Source organism: Somniosus microcephalus, chromosome 13, assembly GCF_052327205.1.
Source record: "Somniosus microcephalus isolate GS21.2 chromosome 13, FLI_Smic_1.0, whole genome shotgun sequence".
Taxonomy (NCBI): domain Eukaryota; kingdom Metazoa; phylum Chordata; class Chondrichthyes; order Squaliformes; family Somniosidae; genus Somniosus; species Somniosus microcephalus.
The window spans coordinates 190116302-190131700 of NC_140999.1; the positions used below are offsets into that span (position 1 = coordinate 190116302).

The window sequence follows — 15399 nt, forward strand, 5'->3', positions numbered from 1 at the left end:
AGTACAAAAGCAAGGAAGTTATACTAAGCCTGTATAAAACAGCTAGAGTATTGGCCCGTATTTTCCGATCCCTACGGGTGTGTGTAAGAGCTGTGTATACCCGTAAGGACATTGGAAATGCCGGTTATAGGCATGCACAGCGCACGCGCTGAAAACCGGCACTTCCGATCTGTGAAGAATCCTCTCGACAGATCCTCCGCCTGCCCTGGAGAAGGGCCTCTGCGGGGGGAGAGTTCCACTTTCTGCACAACCTCCGCCCGCTGAAAACCCTTAGAAATCTTACGCCTGGTAAAAGCAGCGTAAGGCCTGCTTTTACCAGCATAAGAGTTTAAAAAGTTTAAAAAAAATGTTTTTTCACTCATTTATAATTTTAAAATACTTTAAAAAAAGGTAAGTTTATTTTTAGCCGGTAAAAAACTTTAATTTTTTTCTCCCAAAATTTAATTTTTGGAGAAAATATTTAATTTAATGTAATTTTAACTAATTATAAAAACGTAATTTAAAAAAAATGTATTTAATGTTTTGATGTGTTTTTTCAGTGATCTCCATTCATATATTTGACAGGTCTATCTGTCAAAAGTATGAAGGGGGATTCCCTTCTCCCATTGGTTCCCCATGGCCCACGTGATCCCAGGGACGCTTGCGAACCGCCTGCGCCCCGGGATACCTGGGCCCTGCGCATTTCGACTGTGAACAGGGCCAGGATCGGAACTGACCGGACCTCGGGAGCCCTCAGGTAAGTCCGTAGATTTTTTCCAGATCGGAGGCCTCCGCACGCAGGAAACCTCCGATCGGAAAATACGGGCCAATGTGTTTAATTCTGGGCACCACGCTTTAGGAAATATGTCAAGGCCTTAGAGAGGGTGCAGAAGAGATTTACAGGAATGGTACCAGAGATGAAAGACTTCAGTTAAGAGACAGACTAGAGAAGTTGGGATTCTTCTTCTTGGAGCAGAGAAGGTTAAGGGGAGATTTGACAGAGCTGTTCAAAACCTTGAAGGGTTTTTGATGGAGTAAATAAGGAGAAACTGTTTCCAGTGGCAGAAGGGTGCGATACCAGAGGACAGAGATTTAAGGTAATCGGCCAAAGAACCAGAGTCAACATGAGGAACAAAACATTTACACAGCGAGTTGTTGTGATCTGGAATGCGCTGCCTGAAAGGGCGGCGGAAGCAGATTCAATAGTAACTTTCAGAAGGGAATTGGATAAATACTTGAAGGGGAAAATTTTGCAGGACTGTGGGGAAAGATTTTGTTAATTATTTATTGATTATTCGACCTCCTGTGGCGTAGTCCGTTGGAGAGTCAGGAATTTCCCTCAAGAATCTATTTGTGCTGCTGCGGGTGAAGGGAGGTGGAGCTCGTGGAGCGCCATCTAGTGGCAGACACGCGCCGCTGCAGGTGTGACAGTGTGTCACAGAACGGTGATGCCCAAATGCGGAACGTGTAACATACGTAGCAAGGTCGAGTTTGCGCCAGTAATCCGGGCGGAATCGGCCGAACCAGCGCAAAAGATGGGGGAATTTTAAACGTGAGTGAGTTACGCCCAAGTCCACTCACATTCGTGTTTTTCGCCATCTTTTCTGCTGGCTCAAGATTCAATTCACCTGGATCAGGCCCCGCCCACAAAACTGGCCCCGCACCCCCGGCTGAAATTGCAAGATTTCCGCCGATTACGCTGGTTCGGGAAGGCTCTTCAAATTGCGCTCAGTCTCTGAGGCGCACTGGCACGTTTGAAAAGATTTTTCAGATCAGATAATTAATTTACTGAGAAACTTGACTCGTGTTCACCAACGAAACTATTAAACGGTTCAGTATAATTTTTTTTAAAGTCATTTGCAATGATTTTAAATCAGATTATTCACAGGTGGATTATTCACTCTCATTAAAAATGGATATTTTTTGCTGAAAAACCCATTTTCAGCCGATTAACCAAACTGCAGCAGGTCAGTGCTCCTGAACACATCAAGAAGGCGGCTCACCACCACCACCTTCTCCGGGGCAACTAGGGATGGGCAATAAATGCCGGCCTCGCCAGCGACGCCCACATCCCATCGACGAATTTTAAAAAAATCAAGGAGTAGCTTTTAATGCAATGAGAAAGTTGAAGAAACGATGGCGTTCTGTTGCGCTGGCCGATTGCGCTGGTTCAGCGATGATTTTACGTTTGCGATTTGAAAGAAAAAAAGAAACACCTACATTTCTATAGCGCCTTTCACGACCACCGGACGTCTCAAAGCGCTTTACAGCCAATGAAGTACTTTCTGAAGTGTAGTCACTGTTGTAATGTGGGAAACACGGCAGCCAATTTGCGCACAGCAAGCTCCCACAAACAGCAATGTGATAATGACATGTTTTGTTGGTTTGAGGGATAAATAGTAGCCCAGAACATCCCTGCTCTTCTTCGAAATAGTGCCGTGGGATCCACCTGAGAGGGGCAGACGGGGCCTCGGTTTAACGTCTCGTCCAAAAGACGGCACCTCCGGCAGTGCGGCGCTCCCTCAGCACTGCACTGGAGTGTCAGCCTAGCTTTATCTGCTCAAGTCTCTGGATTATGTGCTCAAGGCTCTTGGTGTGGGACTACGAACCCACGACCTTCTTAGATCAGAGAGAGTGAGAGTGCTGCCCACTGAGCCACGACTCACACAATCAACTTTTAGTGGAGTCCACTGTGAACCACAACCTTCTGACTCAGAGGCGAGTGTGCTGCCCACTGAGCCACGGCTGGCACTTCAAGTGTAACCGACCCAGCGTCATTACAACTTCCCGATCGCGCCCAAAGCGGAAACTCTGCCCCAGCACATTTAACATGTTATAGATTTTGCTAAATTCTTTAATGCCGCCGATTCACCAGGGGAGGGGAGCGGGGGTGGTGGGGGGGAAGGGGAAGGGAAAAGGAGACGTGAATTTTCTCTCTCTTTCCTTTCTAACATTGTGTATCGAGAGGGTTAAACAATCGTGCAACATCAATAAATCATGAAACTTATGAGTGTCTGCAGTACGATAGACTTTCCACTTTACGCGGCTTCATGCATCGGGAAACATCAGAGAGTGTTCCGGGAAATGTGATTGTGGTGCTCAGTCGCTCATTCCGTGTGTTTAATGGACGCTAACAGAAAGCTGTTAGCACGTGAAATACAATTGAAGTGACAGCACGGAGACAGGCCATTCGGCCCAACCAGCCCCTGCTCACCCTCCGCGCGAGACAATAGTTCTAATCACCTGTACCCCGCCCTGTTCCTGTATCCCCCTCATCTCTCCCGGCCCATTTAGGGTCAGGAACCTTGGTGCTAGACTCTGTGCTTCACAGTGGACTCTACTAAAAGTTGATTGTGTGAGTCGTGGCTCAGTGGGCAGCAATCTCGCTCTCTCTGATCTAAGAAAGTCGTGGGTTCGTAGTCCCACACCAAGAGCCTTGAGCACATAATCCAGGCTGACACTTCCAGTGCCGTACTGAGGGAGTGCTGCACAGTCGGAGGTGCCGACTTTCAGATAAGACATTAAACCGAGTGATAATCTTCCCTCTTGTAGTTCCCATTTGAAGAAGAGTAGGGGAGTTCTCCCCGGTGTCCTGGACAATATTAACCCCTCAACCAACAGCACTAAAAAACAGATGATCCGGTCATTATCACATGGATTTACAAAAGGTATCGTGCTTGACTAATCTACTGGAATTTTTTGAGGATGTAACTGGTAAAATAGATAAGGGAGAACCAGTGGATGTGGTGTATTTGGACTTTCAGAAGGCTTTCGATAAGGTCCCACATAAGAGATTAGCGTGCAAAATTAAGGCACATGGGATTGGGGGCCAGGTATTGACTTGGATAGAGAACTGGTTGGTGGACAGAAAGCAAAGAGTTGGAATAAACGGGTCGTTTTCCGAGTGGCAGGCAGTGACTAGTGGGGTACCGCAAGGCTCGTTCCTAGGACCCCAGCTGTTCACAATATATATTAATGATCTGGACGAGGGAATTGGATGTAATATCTCCAAATTTGCAGACGACACAAAGCTGGGTGGGAAGGTAAGCTGTGAGGAGGATGTCATGAAACTCCAGTACGATTTGGACAGATTGGGTGATTGGGCAGAAACATGGCAAATGCACTATAATGTGGATAAATGTGAGGTTATCCACTTTGGTGGCAAAAACAGGAAGGCAGATTATTATTTGAATGGCAATAGATTGGGAGAAGGGGAAGTGCAAAGAGACCTGGGTGTTCTTGTGCACCAGTCACTGAAGGTAAGCATGCAGGTGCAGCAGGCGGTTAAGAAGGCAAATGGTATGTTGGCCTTCGTAGCAAGAGGGTTCGAGTACAGGAACAAGGATGTCTTGCTGCAGTTGTACAGGGCCTTGGTGAGACCGCACCTTGAGTATTGTGTGCAGTTTTGGTCGCCTTACCTGAGGAAGGACGTTCTTGCCATGGAAGGAGTGCAGCGAAGATTCACCAGGCTGATACCTGGGATGGCAGGAATGACGTATGAGGAGAGATTGTGTCGATTGGGATTATACTCACTGGAGTTTAGAAGATTGAGAGGGGATCTCATCGAAACCTATAACATTCTGTCAGGCCTGGACAGACTAGATGCAGGAAGGATGTTTATGATGGCGGGGGAGTCCAGAACCAGGGGTCATAGTCTAAGGATAAGGGGTAAGCCATTTAGGACTGAAATGAGGAGGAATTTCTTCACCCAGAGAATGGTGAACCTGTGGAATTCTCTGACACAGAGGGCGGTGGAGGCCAGTTCATTAAATATATTCAAAAAAGAGTTGGATATATTTCTTAAGGCTAAAGGGATCAAGGGATATGGGGAGAAGGCAGGGACAGGGTACTGAATTTGGATGATCAGCCATGATCTCATTGAATGGCGGAGCAGGCTCGAAGGGCCGAATGGCCTACTCCTGCTCCTATCTTCTATGTTTCTATGTTTGCTGTTTGTGGGATCTTGCTGTGTGCAAATTGGCTGCCATGTTTCCCACATTACAACACTGACTACACTTCATTGGCTGTAAAGCGCTTTGAGAGGTCCTGGGGTCATGAAAGGCGCTATAGAAATGCAAAACACTCCTTTATTTGTTTTCTTTTTTTTTACTGTGCTTTCTCTGACCTCATCCCCCCCCTCCAGCGCCCCCCCACCCCAATTCCAGCCTCTCCCAATACTTGGATCAGATGGTCTTTCTGGAGTGGCGTTGTTTCTAGTGGGGGAGGGACAGGGATTTCCACCCCCTACCCTGACCCCGTTGTCAATCCCACCCGTTCTCCTGGCTTGAGCCTAATTCAGGATGCAGGGCCCGGCTTCAGGGGCAAACCCCACCACAGAGAGGGAGCCCGTCACCGCCAGCCAGTAACATGTGGCAGGAGCAGGGGCGAAGACAGGAGGATTCCAAGCACAGTTTTAACCAAAGGCCCTATGCATGAGCCTTTTCAATGGGTATGGGAGCGGGGGGCAGAAGAGAGGGGAGAGGTGGCCCATGTCAGGCCCTCTCCCTCCATCAGGGCCATCAACAGGGCTCCCCTGCCCCTGTCCCCCAACAAATACCGCACCTCCCCCCCCTCCCCCCGCCCATCCTCTGGGGCTCCCATGGGAAGGCGGGGAAATCGGCCTGTTTCCCACAGCCCACCCATCCCTCCCACCATCATTTCAAAGCAGTGGGTAATCAAGGATTGGATAACCTAGATCTCTGCTTCATGGAGTGGCGGGGGGGGGGGCGGGGGTGAGAGGGAGGAAAATTAGCAGCACTAGTTTCAATGGGAGGGGATCAGCAGTGCAAGGAATTACATCAAATATACAGCAGAGAAACAGGCCATTCGGCCCAGCTGGCCCGTGCTGGTGTTTATGCTCCACACGAGCCTCCTCCCACCCCTCTTCATCTCACCCTATCAGCATATCCTTCTATTCCTTTCTCCCTCATGTGTTTATCTAGCTTGCTCTTAAATGTATCTATATTAGCCGCCTCAACCACTCCCTGTGGTAGCGAGTTCCACATTCTCACCACTCTCTGGCTGAAGAAGTGTCTCCTGAATTCCCTGTTGGATTTATTAGGGACGATCTTGTATTACGGTCCTGCGCTCTGGATTCAGCAAGCCCTGCCACCTCTACTTCCTCTCCCCGCCTGCTTCTAAACCACCCCCGATTTCAGGCAATAAAACGGAGAAAAGTAAAGCCTTTGGTCTCACTCACTATTAAAGAAAAAAGTTAGTAATTTGTTAGAATCTGAAGTGACGGATTTTAGAAATTTTAGGATTTTTGGACTCTCGGGGAATCGAGGGATATGGGGATCAGGCGGGAAGGTGGAGTTGAGGTTGAAGATCGGCCATGATCTTAGTGAATGGCGGAGCAGGTTCAAGGGGCCGAATGGCCGACTCCTGCTCCTATTTCTTATGTTATGTCTCTAGTACTGTGCCTTTTGAAAAAAGCTCATTTTCAATTTATGCAACTGTTTGTAGAAAGCTCCCTTAAGCCTCCTTTAAAGATTCATTTTAATGCCAGTTACTGCGAGCTATATTTAAATACCCCCAAAGAGATGGAAAGTGGGTCTGTGAGGGGAGTCCCCTAGGACGATGGTCTTCGATAATTTAATGTGCCACGTGGGGCAGTGGGTTTAATTTATCGGAGAAAAGCCATCATTCCAGCTTGGTTTCATATAAGTAAAACCATTCTGAAAGTCTTGACTAAATAGGTTACATCAGCCTCTCCTGATGCACTCGGGGCGCGATTATCCCTTGCAGCTCTCCACTTACTGTTAATGGAAAACAGCATTTTTCTAAATTAGTTTTTTGCACTTTATACGTGCTCCTCAAAAGTGTGTATTCCTGATGGGAAAATAGGAACAGGAGGTGGCCATTTGGCCCCTCGAACCTGTACTGCCATTCAATGAGATCATGGATGATCTGTATCTTAACTCCATCCACCCGCCTTGGTTCCATAACCCTTAACACCCTTGCCTAACAAAAATCTATTAATCTCAGTTTTGAAATTTTCAATTGACCCCCAGCCACAACAGCTTTTTGGTGGGGGGAGTTCCAGATTTCCACCACCCTTTGTGTGAAGGAGTGCTTCCTGACATCGCCCCTGAACGGCCTGGCTCTAATTTTAAGGTTATGCCCCCTTGTTCTGGACTCCCCCCACCAGAGGAAATAGCTTCTCTCTCTCTACCCGATCAACTCCTTTAATCATCTTAAACACCTCAATTAGATCACCCCTTAATCCTCTATACTCAAAGGGAATACAAGCCCAGTCTGTGCAACCTGTCCTCAGAATTTAACCCTTTTAGCCCCGGTATCATTCTGGTCAATCTGCGCTGCTCCCCCCCCCCAAGGCCAGTGTATCCTTCCTGAGGTGCGGAGCCCAGAACTGAACGCAGTTCTTTTTATTGAAGGAAAAAAAGTTAAGAATTTGTTGGAGTCTGAAGTGACGGATTTTCGGGGGGGTTTTTTGTAAATGAAATCATTTTCTGTTTCTAATTCCTGTTCCCAAAGACACACAGCACTCTTCACACTCCTGAATTTGTGTTGAAATGTAAGAATAGCATTACATGTACTGACTGACATTAGAGAGAGCTGAGAGAACATTCAGTCCCGCACTACTTAATTATGTTACGCATGTCATCTCCAATCTTCTCTGTTCAAATGATCAGGGAACTGTACAGAGGATCCTCAGGAGAATCGCGTTAACAAACCTGAAACCATTCCATTTATTTTACCGCGCACCTCCTCCCCCTTGAATCAAGACGGAGGCTACCTGCAGCAATTCGGTTCCCATAAAAGAATGAAAGACTTGCATTTCTATAGCGCCTTTCACGACCACCGGACGTCCCAAAGCACTTTACAGCCAATGAAGTACTTTTTGGAGTGTAGTCACTGTTGCAATATAGGAAATGCAGCAGCCAATTTGTGCACAGCAAGCGCCCACAAACAGCAATGTGATAATGACCAGATAATATGTTCTTAGTGATGTTGGTTGAGGGACAAATATTGGCCCCAGGACACCGGGGAGAACTCCCCTGCTCTTCTTCAAAATAGTGCCGTGGGATCTTTAACGTCCACCTGAGAGAGCAGACGGGGCCTCAGTTTAGCGTCTCATTCAAAAGACGGCACCTCAGACAGTGCAGCGCTCCCTCAGCTCTACACTGGGATGTCAGCCGAGAGCTTTGTGCTCAAGTCCCCTGGAGTGAAATTTGAACCCAAAACCATTCTGAGTGTGCTCCCCACTGAGCCACGGTTGACACATGGGAATGGTTTAGCACACACCAAGTCTTTTTGGTGGTAACAACTTTTTTCTTTCATTCATTAGCAAGGCCGGCATTTATTGCCAAATCCTTAGATCACTCAAGCATGAACCACGCTGGAGTCAGACTCAGTAAGGACGGCAGGTTTCCTTCCCTGAAGGGCATCAGTTGAGTTTTTACAATCTGATAGCTTTACGGTCACTTTGACTGATACCAGATTTCTTTGCTTTAAAATTGATTTAAAATTCTCAGACTTTTTTTGATATATATAGATGACCTGGATATTGGAATACAGATTAAAATTTCTAAATTTGCCAATGACACCAAACTTGAGGGTGTGGCAAACAGTGAGGATGATACCAATCGACTGCAACAGGACATAGAAAGGCTAGCAGAATGGGCAGACAAGTGGCAGATGAAATTTAATACAGAGAAGTGTGAGGTGATGCATTTTGGCAGAAGGATCAGGGAGAGGCAATATACACTTAATGGCACAGTTTTAAAGAGTGTGCAGGGACAGAGGGACCTGGGAATTAATGTGCATCGGTCCCTGAAGGTGGCAGGACATATTGAGAGAGCGGTTAGCAAAGCATATGGGATCTTGGGCTTCATAAATAGAGGTATTGAGTACAAAAGGAGAGAAGTTATGCTGAACCTTTATAAAGCGCTGGTTAGGCCACAACTGGAGTATTGCATCCAGTTCTGGTCACCACACTTTAGGAAGGACGTGAAGGCACTTGAGAGGGTGCAGAGGAGATTTACCAGAATGGTTCCGGGGATGGGGCATCTTAGTTACAAGGACAGGTTGGAGAAGCTGGATTTGTTTTCATTAGAGCAATGGAGGTTGAGTTTGATAGAGGTGTACAAGATTATGATGGGTTAGAAACATAGAAACATAGAAGTAGGAGTAGGCCATTCGGCCATTCAATATGATCATGGCTGATCCTCTCTCTCAATACCATATTCCCGCTCTCTCCCCATACCCCTTGATGCCTTTTGTGTCTAGAAATCTATCGGTCTCCTTCTTAAATATATTCAATGACTTGGCCTCCACAGCCTTCTGTGGTAGAAAATTCTATAGGTTCACCACCCTCTGAGTGAAGAAATTTCTCCTCATCTCAGTCCTAAATGTCCTACCCCGTATCCTGAGACTGTGACCCCTCGTTCTAGACCCCCCCAGCCAAGGGAAAACATCCTCTCTGCATCCAGTCTGTCTAGCCCTGTCAGGATTTTATATGTTTCAATGAGATTCCCTCTCATTCTTCTAAACTCTAGTGAATACAGGCCTAGTCGACCCAATCTCTCCTCATACGACAGTCCTGCCATCCCAGGAATCAGTCTGGTGAACCTTCGCTGCACTCCCTCTATGGCAAGTATATCCTTTCTTAGGTAAGGAGACCAAAACTGCACGCAGGACTCCGAGTATACTTTAAAATAATCTGCATTAGAAAATGTTGATCAGTTTGGCTCATTTCGCAAACTCTGCTTCATCGCCTCCCCTCCGTTAAGATATATTTTTAGCAGGCATTATATAAAAGAGAGTTTTCAGATTCCAACGGTTTACTTCTCTGAAAAGATTTTCATGAGCCTCCACAGGCAGGAGAAAGCCCCAATTACATAAGAGAAGGTTTAAAACACCCTCTGCACCTCCAATGATGAATCTCAGAAAGTTAACTTGCAGGTACAGCGAGCAATTAGGAAAGCGAATGGCATGTTGGCCTTTATTACAAGCGGGGTGGAGTGTAAGAGTAAGGAAGTCTTGCTGCAATTATACAGGGCCCTGGTGAGACCACACCTGGAGTATTGTGCCCAGTTTTGGTCTCCTTACCTAAGGAAGGATATACTTGCCATAGAGGGAGTGTAACGAAGGCTCACCAGATTGATTCTTAGGATGAGAAGGCTGTCTTATGAGGAGAGATTGAGTAGGTTGGGCCTATGTTCTCTTCTGTTTAGAAGAATGAGAAGTGATCTCATTGAAATGTATTAAACTCTTAGAGGGCTTGACAGGTAGATGCTGAGAGGATGTTTCCCCTGGCTGGCGAGTCTAGAACTAGGAGTCATAGGGCTGGATTTTGTCAATGGAGGCGACTTGGAGGTGGGACTGCTGCTTGTCGTGTCAATGTCCCACCTCCAAGTCGCCTCCATTGACAAAATCCAGCCCTATGACTCCTCGCCTGAACAATCAGAGGGATTTCCCCTGATTGAGCTTGTTAAGCCCGCCCTGCGGGCTCAGCGGGCCAATTAGGGAGGAAATCGCTGACAGATCACGTCAACGTCTGACATGCTATCTGTCAAGACTTCTTGAAAGAAGAAATGACAGCGTTTGACAGCTCTGTGAAGCTCTGTGAAGCTGTCAAACACTGACATTCTCTTTAGTTTGATTAGTTTTTGTGGTGAGGGCTGAAAAAACATTGTAAAAAAGTAAATTTCAGATGTCTGATGGATCGGAGGGTCCATCAGCCATTACCTGAAATTGACAAGCAGGATGTCGGCTCTCCCGATCCAGCACGGCTAAAGCTATAGAAGTAAAAAAAAGGTAAGTGAACACCTTTTTAAACTTATCACTCACCTTGCATACTTACCACTCCACACTTGCACCCATCACTCACCTCTACACCTCACTTCCAGGTGCCTCCGACCGCTGCAGACCTCCTCCACGTCTCCTCCAACCCGGCGGGGTTCTCCGAGGTCGGGAAGCCTTCACCTGTGAAGGTAAAATGGCACTCATCCCTTTTTCTGCCTGTTAACTACCTGTTAATACAGGCAGTTAAAAGGATTAAATCCCTTTCCCGCCTCCAGGAGACGGGACCCGAAGCTGCACATCTTCCCGCCTCCTGGCAAAAGGGCACGGAGGCGGGATGGGGGCGGGTTTGCCATCCGATCCCAATTTCTCCGATTTTACGTGCTGTCCCGCCTCCATGCCCGCCTCCTCGGGGCTTGGAAAATCGAGCCCATAGTCTCAAGAAAAGGGGTCACAGTCTCAGAATAAAGGGGTCGGCCATTTAGGACTGAGATGAGGAGGAACTTCTTCACTCAGAGGGTGGTAAATCTTTGGAATTCTCTACCCCAGAGGTCTGTGGATGCTGAGTCATTGAGAATATTCAAGACAGATCGATAGATTTTTGAATATTAAGGGAATCAAAGGATATGGGGATCGGGCAGGAAGGTGGAGTTGAGGTCGATGATCAGCCATGATCTTATTGAATGGCGGAGCGGGCTCGAGGGGCCGAATGGCTGACTCCTGCTCCTAGTTCTTATGTTCTTATTCCACTTTAGTTTTAATTTTATTTTTGCTTGAGTTCATGTTGCCCAGAGTTATTTCTTTGCTCAGTCAGGTGTCACTGACGGGGTCGCCAACCCTCCCGGATTGTCCTGGAGTCTTCCGGAATTAAAGGTTAATCTCCCGGATGCTGCTGTGAGCAACACCCGGGAGAAAGATTGTGGGGACAGTTTCTTCCCGCGTTTTAGCTTCTGCTCGGACTGACAACAAAAAGCGGGGCCCAGAATGCAGTGCAGGATGGATAGAGTGGTTTGTGGCGCGCAGAGGATTATGGGTACTGTCACCGCCATTATTGACTGATTGATGCAAGGATTGGCGTGTCGGGGACCAATGGTGGGGGGCGGGGCGGTTGGAAGCGGGAGGCCATGTGATGAAATTTTCCGGAATACGGTCCAACCATAGAAACATAGAAACATAGAAGATAGGAGCAGGAGTCGGCCATTCGGCCCCTCGAGCCCGCTCCGCCATTCAATGCGATCATGGCTGATCATTCAAACTCAGTACCCTGTCCCTGCCTTCTCCCCATATCCCTTGATCCCTTTAGCCTTAAGAAATATATCCAACTCCTTCTTGAATATATTTAATGAATTGGCCTCTACTGCCTTCTGTGGTAGAGAATTCCACAGGTTCACCACTCTCTGGGTGAAGAAATTCCTCCTCATTTCTGTCCTAAATGGTTTACCCCTTATCCTTAGACTGTGACCCCTGGTTCTGGACTCCTGGGCCATCGGGAACATCCTTCCTGCATCCAGTCTGTCCAGTCCTGTAAGAATTTTATAAGTTTCAATGAGATCCCCTCTCATTCTTCTAAACTCCAGTGAGTACAAGCCCAATCGACCCAATCTCTCCTCATACGTCATTCCTGCCATCCCAGGTATCAGTCTGGTGAATCTTCGCTGCACTCCCTCCATGGCAAGAACATCCTTCCTCAGATAAGGCGACCAAAACATGCACACAATACTCAAGGTGTGGTCTCACCCTAGCCACTGGTCCTGAGGGGTACGCACGCACCTGAATCTAGGGCTGCATCCTGGTGCCCTCGAGTTGATCACTAGGAAGTGTGCGGGAGCAGTCCAAATGAAGACCGCTACGCCAGTTTCCAAACTCTACCGCATCTAAAGTTTGAGAACTATCTCCTTTCTATAATTTTTCTGTGTGCTCATAATTAGGGGATGAGCTAGATGTGGCTCAGTGGGCAGCACCCTCACCTCTGAGTCATCAAAGGTTGTGGGTTCAAGTCCCACTCCAGAGACTTGAGCACATAAAGCTAGGCTGACACTCCAGTGGAGTGCTGCACTGTCGGAGGTGCCGCCTTTGGAATGAGATGTTAAACCGAGGCCCCGTCTGCTCTCTCAGGCGGATGTAAAAGATCCCACGGCCACTATTTCAAAGAAGAGCCAGTGGACCTCGGGCCAATATTTATCCCTCGATCCACATCACTGAAAAAAAAGGTTACCCGGTCATTATCACATTGCTGTCTGTGGGATCTTGCTGTGCACAGATTGGCTGCCGTGTTTCCTACATTACAACAGTGACTTCAACAAGGACTTCATTGGCTGTAAAAGCGCTTTGGGGCGCCCTGAGCTTGTGAAAGGCGCCATAGAAATGCAAGTCTTTTTTTTAATTACTCACGCACCAATTTCACAGTCTTTCTCTAATCTTTGTTATCCAGCTACATAAAAGAGGTGGAAATATCTTTCCAACTTATAATTCGGTCCCCTTCCTTCACGAACGTCATTCAATAGCTAAACATTAAGCAGCTTCTATAGATAACTATATATAGAGGAGAGAATGTGACAGGGTTCTTGGCTGTGTATTTATATACGCAGAGCACTCCAAGTGAGGTAATAGCTGATAACTGAGAAATTCTGTTCAGCCACAAGAAATTTCAAATGTCAACACACATTTTGTCCTCTCAGCCCAGTATAAATAATCCCTGCAATTTGGAAACATAAGTAAAAGGTCATTTGCCCTATTCAGTCTGTTCAAGGCACATACCAGATACAAACCATCCGGTTATGGATTCAACCCAAATCTATATAAGATTCTGAGGGGAATAACTAATGGAAAAGAAAGAAAGACTTGCATTGACGTGTAGTCACTGTCATGAAGTAGGAAAGGCAGCAGCCAATTTGCGCACAGCAAGCTCCCACAAACAGCAATGCGATAATGACCAGATAATCTGTTTTCGTGATGTTGGTTGAGGGATAAATATTGTCCAGGACACCGGGGAGAAGTCCCCTGTTCTTCTTAGAAATAGCGCTGCAAGATCTTTTACATCCACCCGAGAGGGCAGACAGGGGCCTCGTTTTGACATCTCAGCCGAAAGACGGCACCTCTGACCATGCAGCACTCCCTCAGCGCTGTACTGGGAGTGTCAGTCTAGATTTTTGTGCTCAAGTCTCTGGGGTGAGTGGGACATGAACCCACGACCTTCTGCCTCAGCAGCACAGATGGTACCCACTGAGCCGCCACTGACACTAATGCGTTGACCCTGTGGAACTGAACTGTATAGACCAGGAAGGTACAGTACCAGGTTTGATCTGTGTTGGTCTCAATCTGGACGGCAATAAGGACAGCACAATTAGCCTTATTGTCCCTGGGCTAGGGAGGTAGGAAAATAAAATCAGACCGGCTTCGCCCCGCTGACCCCAATCCAGTGATGTTTGCTGCGTTTGAGGCCCTCAAGTGAGGATAAGACTGGTACGATAGCAAAATACTGCAGATGTTGGAAATCCTCAATAACAACAGAAAATGCTGGAAAAACTCAGCAGGTCAGGCAACATCCGTGGAGAGAAATTTGAGTTGACGTTTCGGGTCGAACCCTTCTTCAACCCGAAACGTCAACTCAAATTTCTCTCCACGGATGTTGCCTGACCTGCTGAATTTTTCCAGCATTTTCTGTTGTTATTGAGGATAAGACTGGGCTTCGCCGTGATGCACTACGTAGTTGAATAGCCTGCCAATATCTACTGTCTGGGCTCGTGCATGAAGAATGCTCTTCATCAAGGTACTGGAAGGCTGGTGCTGCCATGGGGGTAATGGGGGGGGGGGTGGCAGAAGTGGGGGGGGGTGTTTATACCCCAAACTAGTACCCCAGGAATCATCAATAGCTTGAAGAGGGCAGACAATTGAAGAGAGGCAATGGAGGAAATCAAGACAGAACATTCCATGTAAATTCTTGTTAAGTAAGTAAAATAAACTCACCTGAAGCTGATTTGTAGGATAGAGATTCTCAATAAAGCTATTAAACGCACGGGGCATCTCAACAATAGGTAAAGGCGCAGTGAGGCTGGCTCTCTTGGGCAGATCGACCGGACTCGCCCGCGTTCTCACCGCGGCCAGCAACTCCTCCTGGAAATGAAAATGCTGGAAATTTTCTCGCAGCCCAGTCGACATCTGAAAAGAGAGAAGACAAGTCGCGAGTCCTTGTCAGCTCCAGCTCTGCCTGAAGCATTCACTGGTCTAGCTCTCTGTCCAGGTGCTGACAGGTGTGAGGTGACGGGGCATCATTTTCTGATTCTAATTCCCTCAACGCTATTACCTAAGAGAGAAAGACCGAGGCACGGCTGACGGTTAGCGTGTAAAAGATCCCGCGGCACTATTTCGGAGAAGAGCAGGGGGCCGTTCTCCCCGGAGTCCTGGGGCCAATATTTACACCTCAATCAAGATCACTAAAATAAAGCAGACGATCTGGTCATTGTCACGTTGCTGCCTGTGGGAGTTTGCTGTGCGCATATTGGCTGCTGCCTTATCCTACATTACAACAGTGACTACACTTCAAAAAGTACTTCATTGGCTGTAAAGCGCTTTCGGACGTCCTGAGGTTGTGAAAGGCGTTGTACAAATGCAAATTCTTTCTCTCTTTTCTTCACATGTCTTAGACTGAGATTT

At 47.2% G+C, this 15399-nt stretch overlaps 1 protein-coding gene across 1 annotated transcript in view; it reads right to left on the reverse strand.

The window, feature by feature from the left end:
• LOC147108904 (uncharacterized) overlaps window positions 1–15157 on the reverse strand; it is a 299334-nt gene extending 284177 nt beyond the window's left edge. The window contains exon 1 of the mRNA XM_086006057.1: window positions 14713–15157. Coding sequence (XP_085862183.1) covers window positions 14713–14904 — 192 coding nt within the window. The 5' untranslated portion in view covers window positions 14905–15157. The remainder of the gene's footprint in view (window positions 1–14712) is intronic.
• Between the last annotated feature and the right edge of the window lie 242 nt (window positions 15158–15399).